Source organism: Carassius gibelio, chromosome B7 (genome assembly GCF_023724105.1).
Source record: "Carassius gibelio isolate Cgi1373 ecotype wild population from Czech Republic chromosome B7, carGib1.2-hapl.c, whole genome shotgun sequence".
NCBI lineage: Eukaryota > Metazoa > Chordata > Actinopteri > Cypriniformes > Cyprinidae > Carassius > Carassius gibelio.
Window position 1 is genome coordinate 34,999,740 of NC_068402.1, and position 17,168 is coordinate 35,016,907.

Sequence of the window (17,168 nt, forward strand, 5' to 3'; positions counted from 1 at the left end):
GACCGCAGCTCTGATTGGTTGTTTCTTACCGGGAGCGGATGACTTTCTGCAAATGGCAATAGGAGCACTGGGAGGAGCCAGAGGAGCTTGATTTTTTCACAGATTATCTGTCTCATATTCTACTGTCAGGACATAATGACAGGTTTAACAAATATGTAAAAAATATATATTAACAAAAGTTACCTACTGCAGCTTTAAGGGGCCAGATTCAAGTGTGTTAACAATTTAAAAAAGAAAAGAAAATATACATTTTATATATATTTAGTGTTCCTGTAGCTCAATTGGTAGAGCATTGTGTTAACAAGCGCAAGGTTGGGAGTTAAAAATTGATAGCCTGAATGCAATCAAAGTCACTTTGGATAAAAGCGTCTGCTAAATACATAAATTTAATTTAATTTAATATATTATTTATTATAGACATATTATACAAAATTATATAAATTTATTTTTTTGAATATTAATTATTAATAAAAAACATAATAACAAAATAAATAAATAAATAAATAAATAAATAAATAAATAAATAAATAAATCAATAAATAAATAAATAAATAAATAAGAAGTAAGGCTTTTTTTATTCATTCTGATATCAGGACAACTCCATCACCTTGACATTTTGACCTTATACCTTCAAAAAACACTGTAAATATGTAAAATAATTTTAATTAAAAAATTACAATTAAAACACGCTTATCAGAGAAGAGGTGTGTTCAAGCCATTGTAAGTATGAATTCCATTCTTTATATAAGACTATAATAACAACAAAAATCATGTCATTAACCCTTGGATTGGTCTAGTTTAGATTCTCCAGTGCACTCTCCCAATCCTCTCCCACTTGGGCACTGAGAGGGGAGGGATGCAGTTGGCACGAGAAGCCAAGCAGGCCGCTGATCCCGTGTCTACAGACAGGGATTTCTTGCAGCATGTCATAGCTCAGCGATCACGGCACTGCCATCTGCAACTGACAAAGATTTACATCAGCAGCTAATCCACAGTGCCAGGGCAATGTGTACGCGCTCCAAAACAGCTTTCTCTCCTCTCTCCTACAAACATACACAAATCTTCCGGGCTGACTGTAAGCAATGCCACCCAAAGGCCTGTAGCGCCATCAAAAAGCCAACTAACCATCTTTCAATTCCACTTACCACTTTTCTTACTCTCTCTCTTCCCTGTATCTGTCAGTCTGCAATGTTCAAAAAAACTTCAGTCCATTAAGTCTTCTGAAATGAGAGACCCCAATGTGTCATCCAGCTATATGCCCTGGTGAACATCACTCATAAAACCTGTCATCTGCTGCTGTAGTGTGTCTTCCCACACATCAAGCTCAGACACACACACACACACACACGGGAAGCTGACTGTGTCCATGTAAGCATGTGTGTTGTCTTGGGTGCCTGAGCTTTATGAATTTGGGAAACCCTACTTGCAGAGAGCTACTTTGTGTTTTGGCTAGCAAAAGGGTTAGGAATGACAAATGGACATCCAGTGAGAGAATGGCATGCTTGAGCGGCACATTTTTAACGCCGGGGCAGGAATTAAAACAATGCCTGCCTTTTATCCACGCACTGCTCTAATTGGATGGGAACCTCTGCCGCCTTGGCACTCTGTGGGCGAATCAGAGGTCAAAAAAAAAAAAATATATGTCATAGAAACCCAGACTACACCACCTGCACTTGTGCCCAGACACCACCACCACACAGATTTGTAGTGTATATGTCATATCCAAATATCTTGTATTGTGTTCGTTATGGGTGTAATAATGCTTAGCTGGTATGTATACATGGGTAATTGGTTAGTTTAATCAAACCTGAACTTGGTTAGTTCTGAGAGAAAATAATATCATAACACCATATGGATCAGAACTCAAAACAATGCTAATCAATATTTCCACAATCAATTGTTTTCATCAACAGCATCTGCTATGGCACACTTTCTCTGAATTAGTGGTATGGATCTTTTTTTAAAATGATCCTCATTGATATTGTTAACAAATGACCAGAAAATGGAATGTGACAGTTCTACAGAGAGAGACGCAAAATACCGCCCTCAGGGGTGGCTGTGCAGCCTTAATTTGGGATCTATTAAGTGCTGTATCGGCACATTACTGGAAACTCTTAATTCTTAAACTTCCCAACTAATTGTCCGCCAAAGAGTTTTGAGTTTTAGGTAGCAGTCGTACCTCCTAGCTCATGTGAATGCATCTGCATACTACATTCTGAACCCATTCAACTTTAGATCAATTGAAATCTAGGGGCCAGACTTACTAACAGCTTGCGCCAGAGCAAGCCATATTTTGCCATTAAAATAGAACTGTCAGGATTTACTAAAGACACACAGTGAAGAATTAGCACTGAAAAGGTGTGTACGCGGTTATTTTAGCACATGACCTTATTAAATATGTATTTGTAAGAGTTTCCATTTCAGGCGCAAAATTTATGGGAGGAGACAATTAAAGTGAATCACGCAAAACGATTTAATAACGTTTGCGCTCGTCAAATTACTGGTATTTGCGCCATTATTTAACACCCCAAAAAAAGCATGTCTTAAAGCAGGTGCTAATTTTTCACTGCTCTTGGTAGATTGTGCTGGTCATTATGGAAACGATCTTACTGCATCTGTGTTCTTCAATGTGCACATTGTTACTAAATCACACACAGAATTTTCCCTTCCCATCTGTGCTTTTATGGAATTGCACTCTAAAGCTACGTTATCAGTAAAAAAAGTTTTAGTCTACATGATTTGAGGAACAATTTATGCCCATAGCACAAGATGACTTGCATGCTGAAGTTTAATACTTAGGAGCTCTGGATTAAGCAAAACTCCGGGAAGAGTAAATGGGGAGTAGGAAAGTCGAGCTCTGCTTGGGGAAGAAGCCCAGCACCTAACACCAACAGAGCTGCACACCGCACGACAGCAGCCAAGGGAATTGCTGCTTAGTTGACCCAGAAATCTAGGGCCAGCTTTGTTTTAACAAGCAGGGAAGGTTTCTACCACTTTAGCAACTGTGCCTCAACCACAAGAAAGAGACCAGTGCCTCAGAAGAGCTAGTGGGGAGGAAATTAAATATTACACCATTAAGGAATGGTTTCAGTTGGATAAGGGGGGCAGGACATTAAGAAGTGTAGAGGTAGTCTGGGGGAGGGCGGGTTCATAAGTGCTGTGGACAGCGGTGAGGAATTAGCAATATTTCTTACTCGCTGATGAAGAAGTATGTTCATTATCAGCATAATTCGAACAAGATGCCGAAGCAGGGAGTAGGAGAAGGCGAAGAAGGCCGACATTCTTTATTACACACCTCATTTAATTTAACTGACTTTTAAAATATATATATACTTAAACATACAAGAGTTGAAAAGAGTCTGTAAACTTTGGCCCCGTTATTTAAAGGGATGGGACTTGTTTTCAAGCTGAGCAGCGTGCCACAGCTTGGTCGACAGGAGCTTGAGTTTGATCTTGCATCCGTAGGGCAATCAATCAGCTGTTCAACGCTCCGACTGCAGCCTGCTCCGTTTGGTAAACAGAGCGTCAAAGGCTATTAGGACAGCGGTTCCTCTCTGAATACCCAGCCTCCCTAACAGAGCACTCTCAGGCCCAATCCTGACGTCACTTAGCAGGTATCAGCTATCAAAGGACAGGGATGCTGGGACCCCTCTCTCTCTCTCTCTCTCTCGCTCATTCTGTCTGCATAGGAAACAATAGCTGATAATAAGAGGCAGACTGGTTCCCTTTTGAGCTGCTGGTCGATTTACACTCACCTTGTCCTTCATCAGTATTTCCCAGTCAGCACTGGGCTAGACCTCAGCCTTAATCACCTACATATTCTCTCCTGAAGGTACAGAAATTCAATAATATCTAGTCTAGAAAAAGCTAGTAATTAAATACATTAAAAAGCTTGAATGGCCACACAATCAGCCATCATCAAAGAATGCAGCCATTTCTCACTACAAAGAACATCTCATCTGACTAATTCTGGAAGAGTTTGGAAAAGTTGTGCCGCCCGGCAGACATAATGTGTTGTTTGTGAGATGTCGGCTCATTTGACGTCAAGGGGGTACGACTGGATTGCTGCAACTAGAAAAAAAGATGGCAGAGGGCTGCAAATGTGTATGTGTGTGCGTGTGTCTGCCCACACATCCTTACTGCAAGAGTCATTACCTAACCTCCAACCAGCCTCACAAACAAGGGAATCCATTAACGCACATCAAAGGTTATCCAAGAAAATATATAAATAAATGCTACATCAACCGAAAAAGAGAGAGAGCATGAGCTAGAGAGAGAAAACCAGACTTGTTTGTGAACTCTTTACCTCCACCTACCCAGAAACACACTCTAAATCTCTTGCACCCCCACCCTTTTAACCTAAGTGGGCCTTCCTACTGCCTTTGCATGTTCACTTGTCCGCTGTACTATAGTCATTAACATATTTGGAGTGCAGCGAGCAGAAAGCTTAATTGTCCTTAATTGCTCGGCTAAATATGTTCTCTAATGATTCTCCTCAGATCTGTGACTGGCTTTTGCGCAATTTCCCGGCCGCTGGCTTCATTATCCCTGCCTCCTTGGAACAAAGCGTCTTTAGAGGCTAACTCCCCCCACCATCTTTTGCTCTCTCTCTCTCTCCCCCCAACACTAAGAGCCGGTCGGGCCGCCTGGCTGACGGGAGGGAGGGGAGCAACGCACAATGGAAGTCTTTTGTCAGGGCACAAGAGTCAAAATGATTAGAAAACCAAATCCATGTTGAAACAGTGTGTTAATTGACTGCAGCTCTGTTGTCTTAATGGCAAACTAACGTAAGGCCTGACTGAGGCCTCGGCCCCCGCCTTTTGCTTTTGGTGCCCTCCTCCCCTCACTGTTCAGAGCCTAATGGAATCTATGATTGTTTGTTTAATGGCAGAACAGCACGGGGACTGTACTCGTATTAATAAACGTGCTGTGCCAGATCACCATTGTCCTTAGGATATCCCCTTGCCTTATCAGTCATCAGTGGAGCACGGAGCCATGGCAGTGATGTCATAGACACAGTCGAGTGACTGAAGATGTGCTGTGCTCTTTCATTTAGAAAGATCTCACTAACTCCTGTGCCCCTGATGCAGCATGACCAGGTCTGAAGAACCAGGTGATTATAAGAAACTGCTCTATTGGTAACCAGATCTGAAACTGCACTAAAATGAACATTGTAGTCTATTTACAATACAATGTCTATCAATTATCATGTCTGAATTATGAATGGGGTGGGGATTCTCCACTCTCAGTTTCAAAAGAGGGGAAGTTCAGATGAGCATATGAATTAGTTTTCTTCTACTTCTTACCTGTGTCGGCAGAAGGACATTTGCGAATGGTGAAGATAGCGCTCAAATCCTCCTCTTCCTCTGGCAAGCCCTTCTGCAGGCGTTGCAGCTTCCGCAGGCTTTCGCTGCGCTGGTGCTTCATGGAACGGACGTGTTGGATGAGGTTTAACTTGGCCTTGGTGGAGTAGTTACACAGGACACAGTGGTAGTAACACGACTCGCCTTCTACAGCATTCTCGTGCTGCTGCAAATGCTGTAAAAAGAGAATGAATAAGAGAGTAAGCATGGGGTTTTTAATGAACGGGATACCTAATACCATTTACAAATGAATAAATCAATTACCAATCAGGACTCTGTTGTCTAACATAAAGTCAACGTCATTCATCAACAGTACATTGGTCTCTGGACCTTAGCGTAAGCATGTGTCTCTGTGTGCTAACAAGATATGGAGGGACGTTGGTGTCCCTGGGGCTGGTGAGTAGACGAGAGGAGCATGTCAGCATCTACAGGAAGAGCATGAGCAGGGACACATGGAGGAAAGTGCATTGATCCCTTTCACTCAAGAGAAGTCTTTCGTCTCTGAAAAGGAAACTCCAAGCATCTGCCTGTTTCACGCATGGGATGTTAAATATTGATCACCAGTGAGTCAAATCCTGCTTCTTTGAGAGCGAGGCAAAGTGAGAGAGATGGGGCGGCGGTGGAAAGCTCTGACCATATCCAGAAGAGGCTATAGGGATCCTTGGGGGACCAAAGATATGTGCTACGATCCACAAACTCAAAACAAGCCATTGAAGCCAACCACTCTACACACCCAACTGTAACACAACAATCCAGAGCTGAGTCTCTGTTCATTGAGCACACCACACCTACACAATATGGGAATTGAAGATCTATAGATCTGACTGCTAGTCCCTAGTTATCATCTGTGCATGTATAATCAAAGCACTTACTAATACACCTTGACTAACCTTGATTCATGTCTTCTTTCAAGTCATGATTGTTTTATAAGCTTTACGAAAGCAACTTTTGTGCATACTTCCGGTCTTAAACGATAACAATTTCTCGGTTATTTATTCCTCATGGCCATCAGCTCTTTGGTGAATTATGTTTGTGTATGTAGAGTGACAGATTTATAGTGCGACAATACGCACACCTACTGTTTACATTCGATGTAAGACAAGGGAAACAAATAACCTTTCCTTCTGTGTTCAAGAATGGCATGGTGCATTTTTTTTAACTACAGTATATGACAAAGTTGCATGAAGGTCATTGGTTACTTTAATTCTCAAAACACATAAGATGGTTGGAGCCATGGCCTGCAGCTAGCATTTGAGCTGTTGTGCTTGAAGGGTCATTGTGAGTTAAAAACAACAACAACATCGACAACAAAAAAAAAAAAGTTTTGTAACATTTCTGATCGCTTCTGCTCATAATTTCCTGTACTGTAATATCACATACAGTTTAAAAATACCAACTATGATGATGTAATTAAATAGCTGCATCTTTCCTAGGACTTTTTACCTTGCACTTGTTGTTTACCTTTCTTTTGTTATGTGAGTCATGAAAAAGCAACTAAAGTGCACCATGAAGGAGATGATGCAAATCTGAAAAAAAAATCTCTCTCTGTTTTTTTGCCTGACGAAACATGTATTTTCTCTCTTCTGGAGAAACTCTTAATCTCCTGCGCAGACCACCCCCAAACCCTGACAAAGGTCGGGGAAAACAAATTGATTCATTAAGACACGGCTGAGTTGGCTTTGCCCTGCAGCGCAGAGATGAGATGTGTTTCCATCGGCTTCGGATGCACAAAGCCAGAGTAACATTAGATTTTTAACCCAATTAAGGCCACATCAGGTGTTGACAACAGTGAGAGAGGAAAAAAATATTATGTTCCCTGAAATGTTCTCCTTCTCTGGTAATAATTAATTTTCGGGTAACATTGCTATAAGGGATTTTTTTTTTTTTAAGTCAATTGTGGTGTTGGTATCATATGTCACCCTGGTATACCTAAGATGTGCATTAGGGCCACTGACTTCCAGGAATGGGTTTTTGCTTTTTGTGTGTGCCCCTCAGCTCCATGTAATGGAGTTATTAGGTGATCGTAAAAGGCTCTGTCTTTCTCCTCATGCTTTCTCTTGCTCTCCTTCTCTCCCTTTCCTGTTTGAAGTGGGGGTATGATGTCATTTTAGTAGGTGCTGCTGGATGTTTTGGGCTTTTCTTGAGCTGTGCTTCTCCACCTCAACCTCCCTAACACATATACAGTATATCAGAGCTCAGGTACACTGATCTGTCACAGATTTGCTTGCATAAAACACCAAATCGATCCATTGCGTGCTCTGAAATAGAACAGTTTCTTCTTTCTTCACAAGAAAGGATGAGAATATATCAATTGAATTGTATGTCTATACTTCAGCCGTCTTCGTGGAAATAAGTGCAGTGAAAAAGAAGACACCTGAACTAAACTTCAAAGAGCTTTCAAAAAAAAAAAAAAAAAAAAAAAACTGGGGATTTTTACAGTGCCCATAAAAAGGGCAGGATTTACACAGGTGAACCTTAGCTGGCTCAGCCCAGAGAACAGCAATATATCACTTTTTTACCCAAAACTGAAGCCAGTTCACCACACAACTGATGTATACGCTACACCGTTACAATTTTGGTACAATTACTATATTTACTCCAAAGCACCATGGAGCTTCAAAGAATAACATGGTTTGGCCAATATGACATTTCAATGATACTTTATCTAAGGGATATAAGAAGGTTCAAGGCTCTACAACACACCATAAGAGATATTATTCCTAATTTCCATGTAGCAGAGATGCATATATTGCTCTCCAGGACTGACACCAGAGGGCCAAACAGACCCATCCAAGGACCTACGTCTCTTTCTTACAAACACACAGATATTTCCACATGATTCCATCTCAAACATTGACACGAGGGACCCCTGAGATGCTCTCTACACCTAATCTCCCACCCAACACACACACACACACCCCTGGGTCTGAATGTGAAATATAATAACGCATGAGAGAGTGTTTCTGTGCGGTGTGTCTGTTTCCTATGATCCTGAGATGAAGCTCCATGCTGATAAATCACCTCCAACTGAAGTGCAGGAATTCAGAGGCTTAATGAAAAAGTCATGTTCACTGAGCAGGGAGGGGCCGGTCAGGGTGCTGTTGAGAAGCCTCCCCTCCGCAGGGGCCCCAGAACAGCCGCATACAGGCCCCTGGAGCCAGAGAAGGCCACAGAGTCAGCATGGCTTACATTACTACTCAAAATTCATTTAATTGGTTGGAAGTTAATGGCAGACTTACAGGAGAGCACACGAGCTGTGGGGAAGTGCAGTGGAGCGAAACCTGAGTGGGCTGGAGGGAGTAAGTGTGTGTGTGTGTGTATGTGAGAGAGAGAGAGAGAGAGAGAGAGAGTGCACATGTGTAAAGCAAGTGCGGCCCATCTTTACCGGACAGGAGTTCTGATTACTCTCTCTCACACACATATGCACATAACGACCCAAGTGGAGGATGAATCAGTCCCAGTGTACTCGTGTAGGTGAGGAAAAGCAAGGGTGACCCATCGAATCCACCCCGTCGCAACTCAGCGCTGCGTCTCTGCCTGCTTTGCTCCCATCACGCAGAGCTATCACTTTCAACACCTACCTGCTCCTGTGCATAGATCTACTAAAGCATCCACTTATGTGGGCTGAAAAAACACACACCTTTCACACCCATCGCCGCTCTAACTGCTAGAGAGCCGAATACAGGGCAGGCACTCAGCATACCTCCACAAATGCCCAGGCCCACAGTGGAATTGTGGTAAAGCGGCTCAAAGTTCCACAACATGCTCTACACAAGTACATGGACACAAATGCAAGCTATTCATATCTGTTGGATTCTCAATGTTACTGCAAGAGCTACTACACAAGGTATTAGTGCAAACTGTCTTCTACAGTAGGTGTTAATTTTTACACACATATTTGTTTTATGATGAAAAAAAAATCTATTTAGTCTACATTTCATCATGTTGCTTTATAATTTTTTTGTCAAACCTACTATCAAATGAATATTACTTCTAATTTTAGTCAACAAATTATTATTATTATTTTTTTATGCTTTTTAAAAAATAACTGCACACAAAAGTGAACATTTTCATCAGTCAGTTACGAATAGTCAGTTCTTTTTACAGTTTGAATTTGAATGCATGCTATTTATCTGACGCTAAACTATTACCATGCCGCATAACTGTCACTACCAACTGTTTTTCGTTAGAGTACTGTGGTTTGTTATGCGTTATATATGTGTAACTGGACTGCATACATACACTGGCCAAGCATGCACGTATGCATTTGTGTAGAGTATTGCTTTTCTGGCCTAAAGCCATACGCAAATGTGCATGTGGTGTGTGTACAGCCACACACACACATAGCCATACAAGACCTCCTTTTGATCCAACCCCTATTTCTACTATTAAATTTGGCAGTGCTCTTAATACAAAATTAATGCATTAAAACAGATGACTATCCAGTGGCTAAATAGCTATCAATTTCTCCCAGAGCTGACGAATTCCCACTGTGAGTGAGCCAGAGAGTGTCTGAATGTGTATTGCTTTGTAATTATCCCAATGATTCTCGGCACTTAGTGGCGAGGCCTGGTGATTTCCACTCATACTCGCTCACACACATACATACATCTGCTTTTCATGGTGGGGACTTTCCATTCACTTCTACTGTTTTAATACTGAGCTAATTAATTTTTTTTAGACCTACCTCGACCCTCAACACAAACCATTTAGCATTTTCATTATGCATGTTTATTAAGCCATTTTCCAGATGTGGTGGGGGGTCCCCAAAATATAGGTGATTTTAGGATTTACTCTCCTTATGGAAACATTTACTCCCCACAAAACCTGACACACACATGCACACTGTCTGATTCTGATACCAGAGACAGGAAAATTACAGAAACTGAACTAAACCACAATCTAAGCCAAAAAGCTTAACAAACCACTGGCCACACACTTTATGCCAGGTTATATATCCATCGATATCATGATGCTATGGGGTCACACCAGTGCCTTAAGGGCAGCAAACTAAACTGGATTCATCCGTATGTCATCCTGATGGATACAGTCAAGTGCATTGACACCTTTGTAACCGGCTAATGATGTCACTGGTTAAATAATAGCCAATGAGATCACTGCTCTTGCATCCTGAGAAGAGACAAAGGGATTTGCCTAATGGGCAGAAAAACCCAAGCAGAGATGAGACGGGAAGCTGCACCCTTTCTCATATCTCACCCTCTGTCTATGTATGTGTGTGTGTGTGTATGTGTATTTGAGTGGGTTTACTTAGCACTACAAAACTGAAGTGATCTGTCCCAGAAAAGTTGGCAAAATCTAATATATATATATCTGTGTATATATGATATTTCAAGAAAGTAAGAAGTAAAAAGCACGTAGCATTTTAACGCTATGCTGCAGCAGTGAGTGAGTTTGTCATTTGATTTACCTTCTTCACTTCTCTAATTCTCTTTTTTGAATCTCGTTTCTCACTTCGCAACCGTAGTGGAAGGAGTAGCAGAACCGTGACCACAGAAGCTGCGCTGGATGCCAAGTTCAGCGGCTGGTTCAAATTAGCCACTGCGAGCGGCGACATGCCCAGACGCTGTGCTGTGGCTGGAGAGACGGCACGTACCCACCCCTTAAATGCATACCTACCACTTCCTGCACCTCTCTCATTCTCTATGTTTTCAGGATCACTTTGCTCTGTACTCTTGGAATAGCCATTCTCCCACTTCCCAGAGGAGCGTTTTATTGCTCAGATGTTGCTCTTTCATAGCTCAGAAGTTAATGGAGTTCTGTGTAATGTTTTATTCAAGAATCAACTTTGATTTTGATCTTTCTCCTAAAAAGGAGAAATAGACACGGACACAAAAGAGGGAACTGTTGACAATGTGAGAGCATAGGTCTATAATGAAATAAAATGAATTAATGTAGATAGCAAACTTCAGATCATTTGGAAGAATTTGATTAGAAATTGAGATCTTTGATGGCTTTAATTGGGATCGCATTGAAATCTCTGGCTCTTAAATGAAAGGCTTTGCTATCTTGGCCAATCTGAGCACAATTTGTGACATTGTTCTCACACTGACTGAGGAGAAAAGTCAATCTCAATTCAATCTCTGTCTAGGAGATACAACTGAGAACTTAAAGTGATCTTGTTTGGGATTTATCTTTCCTAAACTTTACAAAGTTAACACAAGTCATGTTCCAGATGTGATATAGTGATTTTAACAAGTTCGGTAAAAATGGCTGTGCTGAATCTGTGATTCAGTTCTCTGACACAGATTAGACCGGTTTGGATGGATTACTGTACATGTGCATTGAGAAAGAATGAGGGTGTATAACTGAGAAATGGGGGTCTTAAAAACAATCCTCTCCAGCAGCTTATACCACCCCAGTGCACTTTAACAGTAAATAAAGCAATACTTATTGAATTCCTTTGGAATAAATAAGCAGCTAGAAAGTAAACAATAGGAACATAATTGTAGAAAGGAGGCAATCAATGCCTGCAGTCATTTAGCTTGTGTTGATTATGCGTACGCTCGTTTGTGTATGTTTCTTTGTGTCTTTGAGTAAAAAGCAATAGCGGTTAGAGGGAGGGTGTAGTGACAAGCAGTTAAATAATACCCTCTCGCATACACCAGCGCAAAACAAGCACAGGGTAATCCTTCCTCCAGTAATGCCCCTGCATTTCCAAACAATGGTTCTCAATCAGCTGATCAATGTGTCCACATAATTCATTGGGTGAATTGGTCTGGGTGAGAAAGGAAGAGAGAGCAAGGGAACTCTATAGAAGAGATTGTGGCGATGGAGATATCAATACCCAGATCGGTGATAATATGGCAGTGGCAATGTCCTTCAAGGCCTTTATGAATAAGAGCAAGAATATACGCATAATCTAATATTTTAAGTCAAAACCAATGCATTTTACTTGTACAATGAGCTGAGCCACATTTTACATTAAGTGACTCAGAGATCAAGCAGGAAATTAAGTTTAATCCAGGGCTGGGTAAAAAAAACAAAAAGAGTTGCAAAACTATATTAATCGCTAGACGTCGCCTTCCACCATGAAGAGCTAATTAACAGCTTAGCCTCCCGTTGTTTTTATGAATGCAGCGTCAAGCCGCATCCAGCCCCGTAGTACAATAACTCTGCCTGCAGGAGGCGACAGCTGTGTGGAGCTCTAGGGGCAACACGCACAGCTGTTCCAACTGTCCCTAGACATCTGCGGCCGCCTGGTGCCATCTGGAAATTTAGGAGGGCAGTTTAGGACCTGTACGGATCCTCCTACCCCTGCAACCTCCAGCACGCTTCCCATAACTAATCCTGCATTTTGGTAAGAGACGGTATTTCTAATTATTAGGATTGGACAGTGAAAGAATTCTGTGCATGTCTCGGGGCATGCAGACAGGAGACAGACACGATCAATCGGGAGACATTCAGAGGTACTTAGACCGTTCAATGAGGCCTTATTTGTTATATTAGCTGAGAACACATGACTTGTTCTGGTGATCTAACAAGAATAGAATTTGTGGAAAAAAAAACAGCCTACCTGAAAAAAAAAAAAAAAAAATCTCAGTATCTCTTTCACAAAGACAAATACAAAGACACTGCTGGAGATACAGAATGAGTCATCCTGTATTTCTGAGTTCATTGTAGCCACTGTTATAAAAACCTTTTGGACTGAAAATGAGAGGTTGCACATGTTTTTTAGAAGTGGCTGGTTGAATAATGGTTGTACAAGTCAAATAGGGTATCTCTAGGGTATGTATAACACAAAATTAGTCAAAACAACAAACAAACTCTACATCAGCGTACTTCCAGAACACATGTCTACTGCTTCACAGAAGTCAGGGCAAAACTAAAGTATAGAAGGATCCTGAATGATGATCATCAGAGTTAATTATAGTCAAACCCTTACCAATAACCCACAAGTTAGCAAATACCCAACCCAAGTGAACGAACCCTTGTACTAAAAAAAGCCATAGACGTGATGAAAAGGACACTCCACAGTATTAACTCCTCAGGTTTGTATTATCTAGCTTTCACCTCCAGTGTTCCTTGTTAGTCTGCTTGAATATTTCATCACCACATAATTGGTTGATGCTTCAGGCTAGGTTATGAGGCGGTAAGACTTTTTCTAAAATTCACAAAGGCCAGTCTGGATTCAGCAGCATGGTGTTTTTGAACTGGTCTCCGATGAGGAAATGTTTGAGTTGCCAGGCTCTGCCCCCCTCTCATCTGCCCGGCTTCACCTTCACCCACAGGACCAGTGTAATGAGAGGGCCTGATCGTGGCCCTGTGCCAGAGTAAATATTTAAGCTCAGCTTAAAGGGTCTGGCTTTTATTAGCTGTGTTGGGGCTACAATGGCGCAACAGGCCTTAAGAGTTCTCACCTTCTTAACATGCAAATGAATGAGCGGGGGCGGGCTGGGGGTGGTTACTTTTGGAAGCTTATTTGCATAGCACATACGCATTCTGAGTGTCTAAAGGGCAATGTAGTGGTAACACAAACTTTGAGCACCTCTCCTTTTCTAGTGGCTCTCTCTCTCTGAGTCTAAAGATAAACTTTGTTTGCCTTTACTCGAATGCTTTGACTTCTGCTAACTGCATAAAGAGCAGTAAACTCCCAATAGCCTAGGATAGGGAGCTGTTTTGTACTTGTCGCATTATAGGAGCAAATTAACTTGCTAATTGGTGTCATTAACCTAAACATAAAATGCCTGAATATTGTGAGAAACAAAACATATGGTGTGCAGTCACATTTCTAGCACTGCTCTGAATAAATACTACATTAATTCTTAATATATTATTAGTTTTATTATTAATGTTTCTGTTTAAGTTCTATTTCAAATACACCACATGCTATGCAAATTTATACAAGTATATGATGTGTATACTATAAGGAAGTGTAGCGTGTAAAAAAAACATCAATTAATAAATTTAAATATTACTCCCCTGAAGCAGTGTATATTTTGCCCTTCAGCAAGACATGAATTTGAAACAAGCATTTCTTAAACCCTGGCCTCTAGCCTATGCCCAGAGGATCCTGAGCGCATGTGTTGAAAAGTGGAGCTCTTTGGGAGATAATATCGCTCTTCTTCTTTTAGCCGAATACAGATGGGTGCTGAAAACATAGCACCGATTTATTAGCTTGCAAAGGAAAGAAGGAATACAACTTCACTTTCCATAAAAAAGAAACAAAGTGCTCATTGATTAGTGATCAATAGTGGATCGATAACCTAAGCCCTCATCATTCCAAGTCCAGCATAATTAAAGCTGAGATATTGTCGTTATCACTAAAATCAAAAAAGGTGCAGGTCTAATTGGAGGCAGTTCTGTTGCTTTAGTCTAACTGTAAAGATACTGTACAGGGCCCTCTGAAGGACATGTGAGTCCCGAAATAACTTGCTCACGCCATCAGTCCCTGTGTCATTGTAGAGGTTGTGCCGATGGCTGCCCATTTGGAAGCATTTAATTTCGAGCGCTGCTACTGTGTCAGCACAGCAAAGCTTTGTATCGCTCTTAATGTAAATGGAACATTAGTTATAGGATCACACTAAGCCACCAACGTGACTCCTTTAATGTATTAAATGTTGTGGAAGAGTGCCCTTCTTATGAGATTTGCAGCCAGTTTAGGTATAGCAAAAATAAGAAGCTGTTACTCACTGAAGAGCGGGGGTCCTTAAAATATGGCGCAATGGCATTAGCTGGCACCAGATCCAAACCTATTTTGATTTTGGACGTGATTTTGAGTGAGCATGCAAACAGTGTCACAGGTTCATGCTGACAGTGTGTTAACAGGTAGAGACTCCTAGAAAGTGCATAACTAGGCCTGAGCACGGCGCTTACAGAGGCCCTCGCTGGCTTGAGTTTCTGTGTCACTTCACTTTGCACTGCATGTGCGACGAGCGGCTGGAGGCATAAGTGCACTTGGCAATGGCGCTACGAGAGAAGTGTATACTGTTTCTAAACCGCTAGCGTCTCTCGCTCTCGCCTTCATTCTCCCTCCCCTGCATTCTCCACCAAAGTGCCAGGAGCGCCATGCTTGTAAAAGTAACCACAGCTCTTTAAGAGGCTCATGTATTTACAAACGGAGGTATGTCGAAATCAAAGGCATTACCACATGACATAACACATCAAGCAGCCAGCGGATAGAGAATTTATAGGGTGGATTCAAACATGGGTGGTGCGCCCAGGAACTATGCCATTGTTTGATCATGCACAGCCACAAGCAAGTACAACTCACTCACCTATGACAGGTTCCGAGTTCACTGGTTCATTGGCGCCAACCCCCACCTTTCGCTGCCTTGCTCCCAGTCAGGTGGTTACAGGTGCAGAACGCTATTGTTTTCTACTTCCTGCTGTTCCACCACTTGCTGATTTCTCCTCGCATGTTGTCTTTTGAAAGTAAGGCTCTGTCTGCTTATGTAAGTCTAGTACATGAGCTGTTCTCACTCCTCATCCTGCATCTCGTGTGAAGTACAGCAGTTAAATCTGTTGTGCTCCGTCCTGGTTGGATCTAAAGAATCATTCGCTCTCTCTCTTTATCTCCCTCCCCCTCTTTCCCTCTGTTGCTGTTCTGCCTAATCTCACCTCAGTTTTTATTTCGCCGCCTTCATCTGCAGAGGACTAAAAATACATGATAAATGGTACATGATATTTTAAAGTCTCTTATCTGTTCTTACAAGGGAATAATAGGGTAGTTAATCCTGAAGATCTCCCTCAAATTGATTAATCAGCACATACGGACAATCAAATAAATGATTAATATTCACCAGACCTGCGGTTGGACAGTTACCCCCCAAAGCATCAGTAATAATTCAGTAACCCTTCCCAGACCAAAGCCGCGTCTGCCTGCTCAGCGCCAGCTCTCTGATGCGGTGGGAGATCTTTGAAGTTGGTGCATAACAAACTCTCAGTGCGCTATGCGTGGCTCTACCTGTAGATTAGAGCACAACTGCTGGCCAGGCCAGAAAAACACTGCAGTTTGGTGCTAATGGAGCTGAATGCAGACAAAAACATAGCAGCACATCCTCTAATGTGTGCACCATGACGCCCGACAGATGTTCTGCAATTTCTATTAGGCTTTTTGAGACAGCAGGTTTTTTGAAACCAGATTGTCAAGACTGAGGCTAATTTGTCAAAATGATATTGCAAGGAAAGCAAACGGTGAACTGTACGGTTACATTACACGAGACCCTGGAGAGAATCAACATTAAAATCACTTAATATAACCCGAATGTTACAGAAGGGGGTCGTGTAGTCCATATATGTCCAGCTTGTTGTCTACATTTCACCCTGATTTTATATTCGACTCGGACAGATGTCTTCAGACAGCCTGTTTAGCATCGGCTCTCCCTGCGCTTGTACCCAGGGCACATCCTGTCCTGGTGATGGATTCCCTATTTATTCAGCTATTTTTGGTCAAAAGAAGGAGATCTCCATAGAGAATGGTTCTCTTTCTCTACCATTACTAAGTTCGCTAACCCTCCCACAGGGGTCAACAAACAGCCCTCCTCCCCAAACCGCCTGCATCTGCCGGCTTGCGCACTTATTAATGTGTAAGCGGCCCGGGACTGGACACCCCTTGTCCGCCATGACTGTGTTGCACATGCATGCATCTGCATAAACATATGTTTATGTGTCACAGCTTTACCATGTGGTCTGGCATTAGCAGTCCCATGCTAGAAGTGACCCTTAATCGACTACCCCCACCTTGGCCTTTGTGTAGGTCGCCTGGCTGGCTGGTTGGCTAGAGAAGTACGAACAGCTGTCTGCAGTCCTCTTCTTGGACACACTGTCTCTGGTGTCTGCTCTCCT

General features: G+C 42.0%; 1 protein-coding gene across 1 annotated transcript in view; it reads right to left on the reverse strand.

Annotated features, from left to right (window-relative positions):
• zfhx3b (zinc finger homeobox 3b) overlaps window positions 1–17,168 on the reverse strand; it is a 143,627-nt gene that overhangs the window by 56,869 nt on the left and 69,590 nt on the right. The window contains exon 4 of the mRNA XM_052560578.1: window positions 5,307–5,538. Coding sequence (XP_052416538.1) covers window positions 5,307–5,538 — 232 coding nt within the window. The remainder of the gene's footprint in view (window positions 1–5,306; window positions 5,539–17,168) is intronic.